Raw genomic sequence first — 18,214 nt, 5'->3', positions numbered from 1 at the left:
CCATCTGTACCAGTAATGTTTTGCACTTCTTGGGATTTCTTAATACATCAGTTAATACTGAGTTAACTAGGTGGAAAAATGGAGACTCTAATTCAGAATAACTACATTTCAGTACAGTAAATCTTACATTGCACAGTTCTGGCAGTATATAATACAACATACCAAAGTGTAATTCCAATATTATATTTTAGGTGCAGCTTTGGGGCCTCTCCTGGCTGGCCTTATTTCCCCTTCAGGCTGGAACAACGTGTTTTACATGCTCATGGTGGCAGATGCATGTGCCTTGCTAGTAAGTCTAAAAATTTAGATGATGTGTATTTCCTCTGTGCTAAGCTATCCCAAAATGCAAATTGTCCTTTTGCCGTTTCAGTATTCTGTGTTGTATTAGACTTCCAGTGGTGTAGGAGATTTTCAGTCTAACAGCAAATTTGCTTGTTTAGAAATTCTCATCTAATTTTAATCAAAAGTGCAGATCAGTTCTGATGCACTTCAGTTCCTGAGCAGACACTCAGCTGTTAATTGCTGGCTGAGCAGCTTAGAGCAGGCATAATTGCAAGTAAACCTTCATATTTAGACCTAGAAGTTGCCTCACATTCTACTCACAGAAGAATCACTTCTGTTTTTCTTAAAAGCCAATTTATCAAAGCCATAAAAATGTTTTCCTGCATTGCTGTATCACCAAAATCACCCTGATAAAGAAGCTGTTGAAAGTTAATACATCACATTTTCCAGATGGGCTCTGAAACAGCTGTACCAAGTTAGATGAAGAGCTGGTAATCCTGGCTTTTGACAGCAGCCAGGAGCAGATGTTTGGGGAAAAAGGAGCACACAGGTGGTGGTTTGGTCCAAAACCCTGAGCTCTGGGCTCCTGCAGAGGAGCTGAGAGTGTCAGACCATTCCCATCCTGGCACAAGAAAATCAGAAAGCCTTTGAGCTACAACAATTGGGTTTTTCTAAATTCAACTTTAAAAGTAATTTTCTAATTCAACTTTAAAAGCATTTTTTTTTATGTTTAGGACTAACTCTCTGGAAATTAAATAAATTAGATAAGTTAATAGCTGAAGTGTGTTGCCACTGGTAGTCAGCAGCTTTATCCACAGCAGCAAGTCCTGGTTTGTGCTGGTTTCAGTATTTGGTATATCATGCTGCAGAGTGAGGCTTGGAAGGTTAGAATATTTTTCCTAGATAAAGTTCTTGTTGTTTTTCTCTTACAGTTACTGATTAAAATTAAAAAAGTGCCACATTTCTTAGCAAAATCAATTAAAATGCCTTTGCAAAGCTCTGGTTTTGAGAGGTTTGACTCTGCAGTTGTAATAAATCCTTTTTTGCATAACTGTTCTGCTTTTCCTGGTTTTTGCAGTGCAGCATATGGATATCTATGTTCAAATGTCATTTCTCCAAGAAATAATAACACTGGAGGGGGCTTTAGCCTCTTATGTGGTGTTCAGTTCTGTCGTGCTTGGCCACTTCTGTGCCTCTGAAAATGTTTAATTTCTTAAAATATTCATGCTTACAACAGTGGGCAAATTTATATTTATAATAGTGGGATTCTGAGGATAACATAACCTGAAACAGTGAGGAGCCCTGAAAGCTCCAATTCTGTCTTTAATGTACATGAGAACCATCAAATTGCATTTGTAAAATCACTTTCCTGCTATCTCAATAATCCTTTTAAAGTGCTCCTGAAAGCCCTGATGCTGCACAGACAAGCCAACGTGACTGTCTGTGCTCACCTGACTAAATGTGGGATTAAAGCTTTTCACACACAGAGCTGTTTTTGCAAATAGCAGCTAAAATACTTCCATGCTCCAGAATGTCTTTCTGACAATGTTTTCTTGAAGCCTCAGGGTCCCTCTGCTGGTTTCTTTACACATTTGCTGGTGAAGTAACCAGAAAACTGTTGAGGTTTTTATGAAGAAATTGACCTCTCTGATGCAAAAAGGAAATTATTTTTCTCTTGCCTGCTTATTGTGAAAGCTCCTCTTCCAAACATTACTGAGCATCTGTAAATCTTTGTTTTTTTAAACTGAGTTCAGCACTACAGATTATGTTTCAAATGAGAAACTCTCCAAGTAACAATAAATAATTTTGCTTCTTTTTTGTCTGGATGACACTAAAGGAGATTTTGTGATTGTTTTTGCAGCTCTTACTCCGTCTTATCCAGAAGGAACTTCAGTGTCATGCAGATCACACCCTGTAAGTGTTTTGTATGGCAGCTGCTGCTCTTTAATAATGTGATTGAAAACACATTTCTAAACCTTCCATATATTTATGTCTATAAGTGATGGTTAAGGTTGGAAAAGACTTCCAAGATAATTCCAACCTTTGTCCCATAATATCTGAATGTAGACTGGACTTGTTAAGGTTTGTGTATATCCATTTCTGTCAGGTTTAATTCTGTTTGAAAAGAGTAATCTCAGTTTCATGTTTTCAAACCATGGACAGTCAAGTCATGGATTGTGACCTCTGTCACAGTCTCTTGTTTGTGGGGGTTTTTTTCTGAAATATTTAATCCTCCATGGGTTTCATTGTGCAGGTGGAGAATTGCCTGCCCTGTGTTTAATAATAATTTAAAATATAACTTTTTCCAAAAAGAAAAGGGTGACTCTGAATTTACAGTATTTTGAAAAAAAAAAAAAAAATTGAGAAAAAAAAATCCATTGAATCAATACACAAAATCTAAATTGAGCTGCTTGATTGTAGAATTTTGGAGAGGTAAGAAGGAGAGAATAGAAAAATGCACAGCAGGGGCAGATTCCTGCCTTCTGCTGTCTGTTCTGCCTCCCAGCTCAGCTTTTCCTGCCTGGTTGCTTTTGTTCCCCAGGTTCAAAGAGCACTGAGCTACGAGACCAGAGCTGGGATAAGGAGTGTGCCTGTGGATGGAGCTCTTCCCTGAAAACCAAACAGCTTCTTCTGTATTTAAAAAGTCTCAGTGTGGTGAAGAGCCTTGCAGGATTGCTGGAAGCAGCTGGTAAATCCCTGAAGCTCTGATTTTTGCACATGAATAAGTACCTCAGGATGGCAAACTGTTCACCAGATGAAGAGATGGGAACTTGGGGAAGGTTTCAGCAGCACGCCTCGACTGAGCCAAAGAGAAATACCAAGTGCCTTTTTTATTTCTTTTGATAGGATGTTTTTAATTGAAACTATGAACTGTGTATTTGTCAAAAATTAAGGCAAAGCTGGAGCAGGAGGAAGTTGAAATTTTAGCAGTCTGTGGGTGTCAGCGAGCAAAGTATGTGTCTCTTATGTCATCTTGTGTACACTGAGAGCATCACTTTCCAGAGGACAATATCAGCTGGTTATTAAGATGTGCTGCTATTAGTATTTGAAGCTGCTCAGACAATAATCACCCTGCTGTATTATTAGTTTTTAGCTCCAGTACTACTTCCCAAGGACAGCATCCAGCCTTTTGGTGGGTTGTAAAATAGAATTTGCTCTTCCTGTGTACTGCAGTTAGCAGTTTTCACAGATCCTCTGGATGGATGTTAGTCCTCCATTAGGATTATACAAAAAAAAAAAAAAAAAAAAAAAAAAAAAAAAAAAAAAGAGTCCTAAGCAACAAAAAGCAGTTTATGAGTCAGAATTTCCAGTGGGGCCCTAATGATTTTTCAGGGCATTATAAACCAGTTGTGCAAACATCAAGGAATGTGCTGCTCTGCTAGGCTGGGCTGACATGAGAGGGGGTTTTTGGGGTGGCAGAGAGCTGTGAGCTGTCCTGTGCTTCAGCACCACAGCACTGAGCAGGTGGAGCTGCTTTGGTGCCCACTGGCACAGGGTCTCTGCTGGGTTTCAGTGCTGGTGTGTGCACGTGGAGCTCATCATCAGATCTGGGCCTTAATATCCAGCAATCTCTCTCAAGTGGCTCTGGGTTTCAGATTTGGAGCCAAAATATAAGAGAAGAAAAATTACCTGTGTGGGTGGTAGTTTGTAAGAGAACATTTGAGTACCTAGTGCTACCCAGAAAATAGATGGTTTAATGTCTTCAGAACATATCATTTCTGTGTACAGCTGTCTGCTTTGCAAACAGAATGTTTCTGTGATTTTTTTTTTTTCCTAAGATGTACAAAGTGAAAAGAAATCTTTTTTTTGTATGGGGTGTTTGTACTTAGATCACAAAGATAAGGTAATTTAAACTGTGTGTTGTCCTTAACTGTATTTATTAAAGCTCTAGGCCTTTGTCTTGCTCTATGCTCTTAAGTTTTGTGAGACAGTGCAAGAGTCTTTACACTTGATTAGCAAAACACTTTTAAAAGCCCTGCAAAATATTCATGAATGTCCCATCAGCTGCTGGTAACAATTTCCAGGGCTGTTTTGTACCTCTTCAGTCTTTGAGTTTTTCACTGGTTTGATCCAGCAGGTGCTTCATGCTTGACCTGAACAGTGTCAGAATGGGCTCATTTTCCACTGATTTGCTGAGAAGAGGTGTAGGGATGACCTCAGACCCACAGGGACTTTGGGAAGGTGCCAGGTCCTTGCAGGGAGCTCTGGGAGGGTCCTGTCCCTGCACTGACCTGGCTGGAAGATTGACCTTGCACATTTGGAGTAAATCAGGGGGAATACTTAACATAGGAACTCAAAAATCTCTGCTGTGCTTGGGCTGTGGTTAAGTGTGACAGAGTTGTGCAGCAATGTTCCTTGAAATGATTTCCATCCTCCTGTAATGGGGGAAAACTGCTCCTGGAATGTCAAACTGCTCCTCACTCAACCAGGCTGAACCTGGGGCTCTGCTGGAACAGCCCCTGATGGGGCAAAAATAACATTGCAACCCCAAAACAGCTTCAGTGCCTGTGTGGAAAGGGAGAAATGGATGGAGGACCACTTTAGCTGGCGATTCCAATCCCTTTCCCCAAAAATATGTGTAGAGCTTTATACTGGTTTACTGAAGCAGTTCAAACTCTGCTGTGCTCAGATTTTGAGAAGCTGTCCCCTGTGGGCTGAAGCCTAAGGTTAAAAAGCTTTTGGTTGTATTTCTGGAGATATTTAAATGTGTTTTGGGTTTTACTTGTTGGGGCTGCTGCTGTTATTTATTTATTTATTTGAATAGCTTTTGCACTGCAATGACTCGGGTATGGGGTAATGACAGATTACATTTCAGTTCCTCCAAGCTACAGACTTGTTGGACAAAAAGATAAAGATTTGTTTTTCTTTTTTAAAAAACCCTAAAGGTCCCCCAAATAGTGAATAAACTGTGTGTTTTGTTAGTATCAAGTGTCCATATCCATTAATCTGGAAATGGGCAAGACTGACAAAATTTTCTGTAAAAATGTGAGTGCCCAGTAGGTACAGCCAAATTCAAGTGTGACTGCAGGGTTGGTTTGTTGGGTTTTTTAATGCTGATTATTGTGAATTTTATCCAGTCACCATCCTGTGTTGAATAAAAATAGATTCTATTCTAAACAGAGAAGTGTTACATGCTTTATCTTTTACATCTCCATGAAGGAATGCTCCATTTGTTGGTTGGAAGGACAGACATCCCTGCAGGGACATTTGCCTGAGTCAGGGGCTGAGTGTGGCTCCTGTGGTGACTTTTAAGGTGACTTTTTTTGTTGTCTGCTTTGCTTTCTCTTCAGTGTTTATGGAACTGACATGGAAAAGCTTCATCCTTTCCCTCTAGCTCTGATCATCTCCCAACATTTATTGTCTGGATTCTGTTAAAATGTTTGAGGGGGTTTTGTGCCTCTGCCTAACATGCAATGTCCAAACCACGTGCTGGGGAAAAACTGATTGGAAAGGAAAAAAAACTTCTGGTTACAGAATTTCTGACAAAAATGTGCTCAAGGTGCCTCCTAGGAATAGGCAAATAACAGCTGGGGTGCTTTATAAAAGAAGGGGGACTCAAATCTCAATTTCTGTTCTGTCTGATGGGGAGCAGGAGCCTCCCTTGTGAACATCTTTGTGAAAGCCCTGGCTGCTGCTGGACATGCTGCAGGGGGGTTGTCTCTGTGTGTAGGAAGGGTTTATAGGGTGGGGAAAAGGTAAATAAGTAGCAAGGACAGCAGTGTTGTATTCCTAAATCGCTTTGAGATCCTTCTGCCTGTAAGTTCTGCAAACCCACTCCGTGCACCAAGACTTTATCCTGTCTGTTTTGCCAGTAGGAGAAATTCCAGAAGGGATTCTGCCATTTGTTTGAGGAGCTTATTGCATGTGCTTCTGGCATAACATGCTTAGAATAACAGTGGGAATCCTCCAGGTGTGTTTGTGCCAATGCTGTGCTGTTCAGACTCTGGCTGAACTCGTGCTCGCGCCTGGGGCTCTGTCACTGCTGCTGGAAGGTTTGCAGCAACTGATGCTGGGGTGCAAAAAGTGCTGCTCAGGATTAGGCAGGTGCAAAATGGTGTAAATTAAATCAGAGGGTGTTTAGAGCTGTTTGAGGCTGGTGGCTTTCATACAGAATTAGTTTGGGGAAGATTGGTTACAATTCCATCAAACGATGCCTGGGGTCAGTCATGGTGGCATTCTCTGGCCTGAACTAAATTTATGGCCTGTGTATTATGTAAGTGCTTAAATTAGATTATTTCATGGCTTGTCCCAGTCTCTGATAGGATGTTCTGATTGCTGACCTATGCCTTTTTCCTTGGAGCAAGGCTGGTTGGGTTGTGTTGTGCTCTGCTGAAGCAGCCAGGGGATGGTGGGGACCCGTCCTGCCCTGCTGTCACAGCCTGCAGGGGCTGGGCAGGGACTGCAGACACTCCTGGGGGTTGTGTCTGCTGCTCTGGGGACCTTGAGCTGCATTTGCTGCCTTGCTGAGTTAAAAATGTGACTGTCATCCTCATGGCTGGGGAGAGGGGAAGCAGAGGATTTAACTGCTGGTATAATTCAGTGTCCAGTGACCTTAAGTGCTGGGTTATGTGTCTCACTGCTTAAGAGTTTAATAAACTGGGTTGTTATAAAGTGTTAGTTGTTTTCTCCTTTGTCTCCCTTTTGGTTATTTTTCCAGTTTGGAATAAGGAGATAATTAGTTAATGCTTGAGGTTTTTTTTTTTAATTTTTTTTCCTTCTGTCTGCCAGTTACCCTTTGGCTGCAGTGAAACATTGACTGCTCTGTAAACTGGGAATACAAGAGCCAAACTTTGTTCAGCGTATTTCAGGATCCTGCTCAACTCCTGTGTCAGGAGATCAGCTGCAAAGAAGTGTGCCAAGTCTCTTGATGCTGTACTTAATGTGGAGGATTTTGAGGATGTTTTCTTCACCTCATGATGACTCTGGGGTAGGGTTTCTCTCCCTCCTCTTACAAAGCAGCTGAGAAATACCCACATTTCCACAATATTCCCTTTGCTCCAGTTGTTTGTTTCAGCAGAGGAGGACACTAAACAGACTTCACATGCACTGCCATGAACTTTGGAATGCTGGTACAGGGCTGGGGTTATTTTCAGTTTATCTGGTACCTAAACCCTGAGCAGGTGGTGTGAATTTCATGGGTTATTCAGAAACCAGCAGCTGCTTCCAGCATCGGGGCCAGAATGGAAGCAGCAGCCTGAGTTGGTGTATTGAAACAAAGTGATCAATAATGTCTGGGTGCTCAGCTTCTCTTCCCTGTGATGTGAAGGGTGCTTGGTGTGGGCAGCCCATCACAGCTGAGGGACACAGGAAAAACCTTTGGAAGGGGTGAGTTCCCTCTGAATCTCCCACCAAACACACTGCTGTGATTTCTGCTGCAAGGAGAAATTATATTTGAGTCTGAGTCACCCAATTTCACCACAGGCCACATGAGGCTTCAGCTTAGTAATACAGCAGGTTTTGAATTTTATTCTTAAATTGCTCAGATCATCTGGTTGGAAGCAGCTGGATGTTGCATTTCTTCTGTGGCAGAATCTGCAGGTTTAGTTTTATATTGAGAGGTAACAATGGGATTCAATTTAGCCATTGCTGTTAAAAGTCTTTATAAACCTTCCTCTCCCTCTGGCTGCAGTTTTCAGCTACATGAAAGGAAGAAAATACGGTAAAAAAGAACAAAAAGGGGTAAAAAAAAAGTCTCTAAACCATACTCTTTTTCTTCCAAATTTTGCTCACTTGCTTGACACCAAGGGAGATCCACTATCACAGCTGGTTTGTGTATCTGCCTGTAAATTTCTGCAGTTGCTGAAAGCAGAGAAAAATAGAAACCTTTGGGTATCCTTGCTCTGATTTTCACAGTGGCAGTTCTCAAAATAGATGTCCCCAGCCCAAAAAGGCAGAACCAGCATGACTGACAAATCTGGGGTGCAGGCAGAGAAACCCAAGGATGTTATGTTAGAGAGGAGTTAGATAGATTAAATTCCCATACAAATCCCTGTCAGGCATGTCATGAAGCTCTGAACTTACCCCAGGTGTCAGCAAATAATCTTTTGAGGAGGGTGAAATCCATCACCAGCAAAGCACCTAGAAATGGAGCTAGAAGAGATGAAATCCTGCATTCCTCAGAACAATATTCACTGTCATTTGAAATGAGACCTCCTGGTAGAAAGGTTGCAGATGATGTAAGCCTTACAGTAACAGGGAAAACAAAGCTCCCCTGTTTGCCTGCTTGAAATCCTCTAATAAAATAATGCATCTGTCAAAGCAGCATCTAAATGCCATTCCTCTGTGTCATCAAAAGGGAAATGTTATTCCAAAACACAGACTTGTTCCCATACACAGGGTTTTTTCAGGCTTCCCAGACCCATAAAATCAGTCAAAAGGGATGATTAGCAGCTCTGGTACATTCACCTTGTGCATCTCTGCAAACATCAGGAGCTGCCTTCTGCATTGTTTTGGCTGTCTCTGTTTTTCAAGCACAGTTGGAATTGTCCACATAAATGAGTTCTGCTTGGAACAACAGCAAAAAAAACACCCCCATGATAAACTGCCTTGGCTGGTCTTATTTTTTAGTCCAAAAAATAAAAAAAAAAAAAGATGTAGTGCTGCCTGCTTTCCATACAAGTTTAGTATTCTGTGGCTTGAGTCTGTTTTCAAGCAAGTTTGCCCAAGCAATTACTCTGAGAATTTACAGTTCAATTCACCCAGAGTCAAATCCTGGGTTGTTTGGGAGCAGCCTCTGCTGGCTCTGCCCCTGCAGGTATCTGAGCTGCCTGGCAGCAGCTCCTGCTTGTGCTGGAGGCTGGGCTGGGGTGCCAAGGGCAGGATGCTTTCACAAAGGCATCCTGAGTGAGGGGGTTTGTGTCTCAGGAGGACTTGATGGAGTTTAAACCTCCTCCCCTTTGGAGTGAGGGGCAGAGCTGGTTTCTGGAGCCAGCAGGCTCCCAAGGGATTGTGGCCAAAGAAACACAGAGCAGATTGACCCAGGGAGCAGCAGAGGGGAGAGCCTGGATCCCAAAGGCACCAGGAGAGTGTGGGGCTCCTCTTGGGTAGGGTGGGGATATCTTAATCTTCTTGGAGGTCTGTGTATCCTTGCAGAGGGCTCAGTGGGAATTCCTAAAATTCATACTCAGCAATGCTAGTGGTGATGTTTGCAATGTGATGTTGCAGCACACCAGCAATATTTAATTCATGGAGCCACCAGCAGTCTCAGTGGTGTGTGTGTGTGTGTGTGTTTGAGGGGCAGGGAAGCCTGTTCACAGTGCAGGTTGTGCCTTCAAGCATTGCAGAGACTCCCAGACAACGGGTGTGCTCACAGACCTGCACACAACGCAGGCACTCCACTGAGCAGCAGCTCCTCTTCTTCAAACACAACTCCAGCCTCAGCCACTCACCCTGGGAACGTGATGTGTTGGGGTGGGAGGAGTGTGGAGAAATAAAACAGACCAAAAGCACCATTTTATTAAGAGAAACAAAGTGATGTGTTGCCTTTGGCTTTCTCCCTAGTACCAAGGTCATGCTCCAAAGTAAGCAGGGCTTGGGTTCCCCTGCAGGAATCCTGCTTGGCTGCTGAGTGATTCTGGCTTTGCTGCTGCCCCTGGGCACAATTCCTTGGGCAGAGGGAGGCAGAGAGCTGGTGGTTTTGCTGGGAGAAGGGCTGGATGGCAGATTGAAGGAGGAAGAGTGTGGAGCCCCTTCCTCCCTAGCAGGTGAAGACAGCCAGGCAGAGAGTGGGGAGCAGAGCACTGGCCAGAGATGGTGATGGTGAAACAGCAGCAGGGGAAACAAATGAGTAAAAGTGCAGAAAAAAGCTGTGGGGTTGGAGAAAGGGGCTGGGCACAACGTTGTGCCCTTTTTAGTGGAGGGCTCCTGGGTTTTCACTTTATTTCTGTGTGTTTATTTCTGTACGTCCTTGATCTCAGTTTCTTGTTCCCAATCTCAGTTTCTTCTCTGAAAACCTCCTTCCTACCTACTGGAATTTTTTAGGCAGGGGCTACAGTCCAAGGAGAGGAAAGCCTTCACATCCAATGTCCAGGTTGTGGGGAAGCAGCTGAAAGCGAGAGAATAGGATTTAGGGGGGGGGAAATAAATTTGTGTGAATCCAGTGAAATCCAAAGAGAAAGGAAAAGGAGAAAGAGGAGGATGAAGGAGCAGGAAGGAGACATGGCTTCAGCTGTGTTGGAGTGGGACTGGAGAGGGTCCAGCCTCTAACAAAGCCCCTCTGGAGAAGCTTCTCACTAAAAGCTTTGCCTGGGGCCACCTCTAAGGAAAGGAGGGATGGGGAGGCATGGACTGAAACCCAGCACTGGGGTGAAAACCTGGGCTGTGTCAAATCAAATGGAGGCTGGAGAAAGCTGAGTGAAAAGTAATCTAAATAAAATAAAATTCAAGTTCTGTATGAGGCACTCCCTCCCCCCATAAGCTACTTCCCTTCCATTTTCTGCATTACTTCAGTGCTGCCCTCTCTCCTGACCACACCATTAATCCATGATGTTTACTCAGAAAATTGGATTGTCTTACTGCATGAAAATCTCAGTTCAATTTTCCTCAGTGAGAGTTTCTGGCTCTCAAAGTTCTAGAGGGAATCTTATGTACCTGACATGGATGAGCATCAGGTTCAGTAAAGAGGAGACAACCAAAAAGAAGAGCCACAAATGTGTTATTTGAAGGCAGGCAGTAATGATTTGTCATCCTATCTTGTGAGTTCCTTTGGTCATGACCTGTGATTTTTGGAGATGGTAAGAATGCTCTGGAGAGTCATGGGGCTCCCAGGAAAAGTGACACTCAAGTACTCATAATTTTGAGAATTTAGTTAAAAATGTTCCCATTTCATGTTGGCTTCAAATCCTCAGATTTGCTCAGGCAGAGCAGATCAGACACTTTCAGTGCTACTGGAGGCTTTTGTCATCTTCTTCACATGGATTCTGTGGCAGTTTTTTGGCCTCCCTCCCTAAAAGCTGAGACTCATCTCTTCTACTGAGAAAATGTTCTTTTTGGCCTGTTAATGGAAACAGCACTGCACAAACAGAATGAATATGAGGAAATACCTACATCACAGAAAAAATGTCATATACCTGAGAAATTACCTAGCTATTATGAAGAGTGGTATTCTTAAAATGTTAACAGAGAAAGTCTAATTTATAATGTACTTCAAAGAACTGTGCAAAATCTGCTTGACCCTGCAGGAATTCCAGGTGGCTGGCTCTGAAGTGATGCAGCTGAGGGACAATCTCCCACCACTGAAAAGCAGCCCCAAGCAGTGCAGCACTCTGCAGACATTCCTGCTGTGTGCTGGAGTGTTGGAGGGGGATCAGCAGAGCAGACAAGGAGGCTCCAGGGATGAGTCAGGGATGCTGCAATGATCCCCTCTGTGAGCTGGGACTGGGACAGGCTGGCACCAGGACCAGCAGCCCTCAGTCTTTGGGTTAATCTTTGGGCTGCCAAGATTTTTGGGGTGTCTGAGGTCTGCTTGTCAGGGAGATGGAGGAGCTGATTTACAGTGAGTCACTCACAGCTCTGGGCTGCTCACATGGCAGCCTCCCAAAACAGGCATCTGAAGAAACTCCACTTCCCTGCACCACATCAAATGCCAGGCAGCTTTCTCCAAATGAGCCTTACATCCCTTCCCTCCAGGCTGGGACCATGGGCTGCAGCCCCTGTCAGACTTTGCTGCCAAGAGCACGAGCCAACCTTGCCCAGTGGAGGGAATTGATTTTTCCACTTCCTGGCCATTATCCCTCCAAATGATCTAGTGGGTGACTCCAGGCACACTTAATTTCATTTGTTTTTTTTCTCATCAGCTCTTGAAAGTTCCAATTGGGTCTCTTTAATTTCTTCCATGACCTTATGAAAACACAGCTCTGAGAGCTGGGCTTTCCCAGCAGCTCTGTTCCAGGGATGCAGCAGGGTCATTAGCAGCCCTGTGTGTGTGTGTGTGTGTGTGTATATGTATCTTTGCTTTGCTTTGCTTTGCTTTGCTTTGCTTTGCTTTGCTTTGCTTTGCTTTGCTTTGCAAGCTCCAGGTGCTGCAGAGGTGCCTGGAACTGGATTCTTGGCTCTCTCCTACTTCAAATGAGAGCCTAGGAACAGACAGCTGGATTGAGGAGATGGCAGTGGGGAACAAAGGGGTAGGAAATGGAAATCAGAGAGGGAAGGGAGCCTGAAAATCAAAAGGGAAAGGGAAAGGGAAGGGGAAAGGGAAAGGCTATGGCTCCTGAAGGTGATGGAAACTGGAGTCAGGATGCCAAGGACCTGGTGCCTCTGCCCTAGTGAAAGGAAATGCTTGTGGACAGTGAGCTCCTGCCCCAGCCAGCAGGGAAAGGCAATGGCTCTGCATCACTGGGAGACCTCCAGAAAACCAACCTGGGACCTGCCAGGTGTTGCAAGTGTTGTAGAAAACAGATCACTGAAAAACTGCTAAGATAGAGCAGGAGAAAAAAGGTTTTTTCCCTCCACAGACAAAAGAGAAAAGCCAAGAAATTCCAGATACTGTATTGGACAGGTGCTTTATGAAATGGAAGGATTGCCCATGGCTTGAGTCTGCTCTTCTCCAAGCCAGCACTGCACACAGAGATATCTGTGAGGTGACAGGGGTGGCTGCTTGCACCTCCACGAGATTTGAGCTGCTGACTGGCTCTGAGTGTTGAGACACAGCGACAATTCCTGCCAGGTACCAGAATTTTCCCTAGAGCTGCAAAGAGAATGGAGGCAGCATCATCACCCTGGCAGCCAGGGCTGCTGGTTAAAGAGCAGAGCTGGTTCCCCAGTGAGTAACCCCACATCTCCCAGCCACAGCAGGTGCCACAGCTCCTCCCAGCCCACCTCTGTCCTGGGGGTTTGCCATGGAAAGCAGGGTGGCTGTGCTGCCTGGGCTGGGCGAGCAGCAGGACCCAAAATCAGGGCTGGAGCCAGCAGTGAGTGAGGTGGAGAGCTGTGCTGTGAGTGCAGAGGGACTCTCAGCTCACACTTTCAGGTGTTTCAGGATTTTCAGGACCTGTGTGGACAAATCCTATAAAAGTCCCAATAGTAATAACCAGTCATTCTCTAATTAACATTCAATGTGATCACTTCCATCACTTTTCCATGTGGAAATCTAGCAGTGTGCAAAAGAAATGTGAGGTGAAATTTCCCTGTGCAGCACACCATGTTCTTTCTGTGGGTTTCTGGAGAGGAGTGAGAGCTGGGCTGGAAAGGTCAGTTGTGCTCTGCATGGAGGAGCTCCCACTGCCACAGCCATCGTTGGGCTGTTATATAAATCAGAAAGTTAATTCCTGCAGAAAACCTGCCTGACTTCAAGTCTATAGGGGAAAAAAAAAACCACCTAGAAGCAAAAATGGCAAAACACCAAAGAGGGTGAAAAGAGGGAGAGAAGACTGAAGTAGGGAGAAGAGGAGCTGTGGGAAGGAAAGGAAAACCTCCCCAGCTCCAGGGGCAATCTGGAATTTTGTCAGGTTGGGACACAGAGAGTTAAAGCAGCAGGTCAGGGCCCTGTGGGGACACAGACAGACTGACAGACACACACAAGGGACCTGCAGCAGAAGGGATTAATGGGCAAAGAAAGCACTTGAAGGCTTGGATATGGAATAGGTGAGGAAAAGAGTTGATTTCAAATAAATGCTATTCTCTGTTTTTAATTCTAGGCAAACTTTTTTCAAAGTACAAAATCTTTCACTGAAATTTTTTTATAATTTCTGGCTCTTTTCCCCCCATCTCAGTCCCTCTGAAGATCCCCACTGTGTTGTCCCCAGGGCTGGATGTGCACACAGAGAGTTGCAAGGGGCACTGAATTTTTTGGCTGCAGCAAGAAAACCAAATTTCAGCGAGGCTGAGGGCTGTGCTCTCACTGTGCCAGGACAGTGACCTCAGGGCTGGGGAAAGACAGAGATGGGAGGGGACAGGAATGGTGCATGGCTGTTGGATCCCAGAAACCTGGGGGTTTTGAGCTTTCTGTGCTTTCTGACACTGACCCCCTGGAGAACACTGCTTGTGACCTGAGGCCTTGGAGAAGCTTCCAAATTTGGGTGATGGAGTTAAAATCACAGGTGTGTAGTTAAATAGAAGTGTGTGATTTCACATGGTGAAGGGTTTTAAATTTGGAGTTTTTAGAATATAGTAATAGATATGGGACAAGTTGGAGGATTTTGGATGGTGTCTCAGTGCTCTTCCTTCTTCTTCATGGTTTCAGGCAGTAGTTTCTAGTTGATCAGTCAGTGTCACACTGAGGGTCATGGGAATTTAGTTATTGGTTTAAAAGGATAAACAATATAGGTGTTATTTCTCTATTGGACTGTTTAGCTTTAAGAGACCTTGTAGCAGCTGGATCTTTCTCCATTTTGCTCTCTTCTAGCAGGTGGCTGGAAGTGCTGCTGAACTTTCTGTACTTTTGATAAGATTTAATAAACAACCAAGCCCAAACACGAGAAAATCCATTTCCATCGTGTATTTTTAAATCCTGGCTGTGAGTGAAGGCAGAAGAGACTGAGGCAAAGCACTAATTAAGTGGTGCAGAACTCCCACTGCTGTTGCACATGGCCTGCATGGAGAGTGGCTTGAGCAGCCCTTTCTTTCCATCCTTGAAGCTTTTCCCTGGCCCTCTGAGCAGGGTTTGCAGCAGGGGGAGATCTCAGCCCGTGCAAAGCCAGCCTGGCTGAGCTGTGCCTGGACAGCAGCCAGCCCCAGGGCGCTGAGGGATCCACCTTGAAACCCCAAAAACGCTGCCTCTGAGCCACACCACAGAGCTGGCAGCAGGGCTGGGAGACAGAAACGCCTTTTTCACTCCTTGGGGTAAGTGGCACCTGGTGGGGCACATCTCTGGGTACAAGGCTTGAGCCCTGCAGCTCCCCAAGGCACATCCCAGGGGCTGAGTGCACAGAGTGAAGAGTGCTCAGCAAACACTGTAGGGGAGGAAAGCAGAGCTGTGGAACTCTTGATGTGCCCCCTGTGCTCAGGGGCACAGAACCTGGTACTGCCCTGAGCTGGGCAAAACAATCCTCCAAGGCAAATGATGGAAAATCACTGTCTGGCACTGCTGGGATTTGAAGGATTTGATGAGACAGGATAATGCTTCCCAATAATGTTTTACCCCACATTGCCCAGTGTATACTGAAATAAGGAGACTCTGGAAGGTTAAACCAACTCAAGGCAGTGATCTGCTGGAGCTGCACATTCTCTTTAATGAATGTTATCTTTTGTCTCCTTTCAGGCATGGGCTTGAGCTGAGCCTTTGATTGCATCAGGCTTTTGTCATAATTTCTGAATGCTCAGCTTCTGAAGATTCACTTCTACATTAAGTTCTTGAAAAGAGCAATAGTCAGCAGTTTTACAGCAAAGCAGTTTTTCCAACAAGTGTTAATGTAATTAGGGAGAGGGGGATGTGTGCTGGAGATTAAGAAGCACAATTTTAAATACACAGAAAGAGTAGATAGGACAAGGAGAGTGGAGAGGCAGGACTAGGATCATCACCTGGATTTCAGAGCTTGTCCTTTTCCTGGCTGGAGAAGCTGGTCACATTTTTAAAAATATTGAAAAGTAGATTCTCAGCAATGTGAGACTCTGACCATTAGATATCTGAGTGAGGTGTGATCAGATCCTGAAATGCACCAGTGATGTTGTCTGACCACTCCTGGAGTGGGTGATCCCAGTGGGAGAGCTCAGTGTCCTCCTCTACAGTCCCAAATGTCCCATGTGTGTCCTGGCTCTGAGAGCTTTAGGAGTACCACTGGCTTCAGCCTGAAAGGTCCTGACTCCCAGGCAGCTCTGGGACCCACTCAGCCCTCCAACCCCTACAAATCCCCTTTGCAGAGCAGCAGAACCCTGTCTGCATTTCCAGGGACAGCCAAGGACAAACCATGGCCAGGGACAAACCAGAGCAGGGACAAACCAGGGCCAGGGACAAACCAGAGCAGGGACAAACCAGGGCCAGGGACAAACCAGGGCCAGGGACAAACCACAGCCAGGGACAAACCAGGGCCAGGGACAAACCAGGGCCAGGGACAAACCACGGCCAGGGACAAACCATGGCCAGGGACAAACCAGAGCAGGGACAAACCAGAGCAGGGACAAACCAGGGCCAGGGACAAACCATGGCCAGGGACAAACCATGGCCAGGGACAAACCAGAGCAGGGACAAACCAGGGCCAGGGACAAACCATGGCCAGGGACAAACCATGGCCAGGGACAAACCACAGCCAGGGACAAACCAGAGCAGGCACAAACCACGGCCAGGGACAAACCAGAGCAGGGACAAACCAGAGCAGGGACAAACCACGGCCAGGGACAAACCAGAGCAGGGACAAACCAGAGCAGGGACAAACCACGGCCAGGGACAAACCAGAGCAGGGACAAACCACAGCCAGGGACAAACCAGGGCCAGGGACAAACCAGAGCAGGGACAAACCAGAGCAGGGACAAACCAGGGCCAGGGACAAACCAGGGCCAGGGACAAACCAGAGCAGGGACAAACCACAGCCAGGGACAAACCAGGGCCAGGGACAAACCAGAGCAGGGACAAACCAGAGCAGGGACAAACCACAGCCAGGGACAAACCACGGCCAGGGACAAACCAGAGCAGGGACAAACCAGAGCCAGGGACAAACCAGAGCAGGGACAAACCATGGCCAGGGACAAACCAGAGCAGGGACAAACCATGGCCAGGGACAAACCAGGGCCAGGGACAAACCATGGCCAGGGACAAACCAGAGCAGGGACAAACCACAACCAGGGACAAACCAGAGCAGGGACAAACCATGGCCAGGGACAAACCAGAGCAGGGACAAACCACGGCCAGGGACAAACCAGAGCAGGGACAAACCAGGGCCAGGGACAAACCAGAGCAGTGACAAACCACAACCAGGGACAAACCAGGGCCAGGGACAAACCAGAGCAGGGACAAACCAGGGCCAGGGACAAATCACAGCCAGGGACAAACCAGAGCCAGGGACAAACCAGAGCCAGGGACAAACCACAACCAGGGACAAACCACAACCAGGGACAAACCATGACGTTCCCCTAAGTAACAAATTCCTTCACCACGGATGGCAGTGGGAGAGAGGATGGGCTTTGTGCTTTCTTCGTGCTGCTGGAGCTTTACAGGGGGGAAAAAAGCTTCTGCTTTTTGCTTCTGTCCTTGTAATGATAACGTGGGGGGGAGATGTGGAAATGGAGCTGCTGAGTTTGGATTGAGCCCTGGCTGGCAGTGGGTGTGTGTCTGAAAGGACACTTCCAGCACAGGGAACTTCCAGCCTGTCCCTGTGCAAGCAGCTCACCAGGACAGGCACTAACTAACAATTATAGTCCTATTTCAGCATAAAATCAAATTATATCTCTCACCACCCCGATGAAGGAGGTTTTTCCTCCTCCACACCCCCCGTTCCCCCCCGAGGGATAAATGCCCCTTGATCTTGTGCCCAGCAGGAGCTGGTCAGTGCCAGGGCCAGAGCCCGGGTGCGGGTGCCCAGCAGCTCAGCTCCGAGCCGAGAGGGGCTGTTGCCATGGGGATGGAGAGGGGGCTTGCAGGCAGCATCTGGAGCCTGTGCCTCTCCCTGTCCGAGGCAGCTGGATTTGGAGGGAAGCGAAACTAAAAGGAGGTGGCAGAGAGAGACAGAGGCACAGCAAAATGCATGCATGTTAGAGGAGGGACCTTCCCAGAATGAGAGTACAGTGGGATCCAGAAGAGCGGGGACACCAAACTGTCAGGCAGCGGTGGCTCGGCCGGGTAGGATAAACCTGAATTTCTGCTCTGATTGGCACTGGAAACAAGTCCGGTGAGAGCCCAGCTGTAGCAAGATGGGATCTGCCTCCTCCACTTACCGGCCCAAATGTATTTATTTGGACATTGATGGAAGAATTCAAAAGGTACTTTCGCTGTTTTTCCCCCAGCCGCGGCTGCGGGCGGTGCTGGCGGCATCCAGCGGGCTCCGCATCCCTTTGGGAGGGGAAA

General features: G+C 46.1%; 2 protein-coding genes across 5 annotated transcripts in view; both read left to right on the top strand.

The window, feature by feature from the left end:
- The window catches only part of SLC37A1 (solute carrier family 37 member 1), a 36,423-nt gene extending 31,310 nt beyond the window's left edge, over positions 1-5,113 (top strand). For all 4 annotated transcript variants that reach the window (XM_056505531.1, XM_056505514.1, XM_056505523.1 and 1 more), the window contains exons 19-21: positions 192-289; positions 2,144-2,196; positions 2,825-5,113. In XM_056505531.1, coding sequence (XP_056361506.1) covers positions 192-289; positions 2,144-2,196; positions 2,825-2,840 — 167 coding nt within the window. In that variant the 3' untranslated portion in view covers positions 2,841-5,113. The remainder of the gene's footprint in view (positions 1-191; positions 290-2,143; positions 2,197-2,824) is intronic.
- Positions 5,114-17,780: 12,667 nt separating this feature from the next.
- The window catches only part of PDE9A (phosphodiesterase 9A), a 49,530-nt gene continuing 49,096 nt past the window's right edge, over positions 17,781-18,214 (top strand). The window contains exon 1 of the mRNA XM_056505474.1: positions 17,781-18,129. Within this exon, the coding sequence (XP_056361449.1) occupies positions 18,061-18,129 (69 nt within the window). The 5' untranslated portion in view covers positions 17,781-18,060. The remainder of the gene's footprint in view (positions 18,130-18,214) is intronic.

This window comes from Oenanthe melanoleuca, chromosome 1, assembly GCF_029582105.1.
Source record: "Oenanthe melanoleuca isolate GR-GAL-2019-014 chromosome 1, OMel1.0, whole genome shotgun sequence".
NCBI lineage: Eukaryota > Metazoa > Chordata > Aves > Passeriformes > Muscicapidae > Oenanthe > Oenanthe melanoleuca.
Note: the sequence above shows the minus strand (reverse complement) of the source record. Positions and strands in the feature narration are given on the sequence as shown.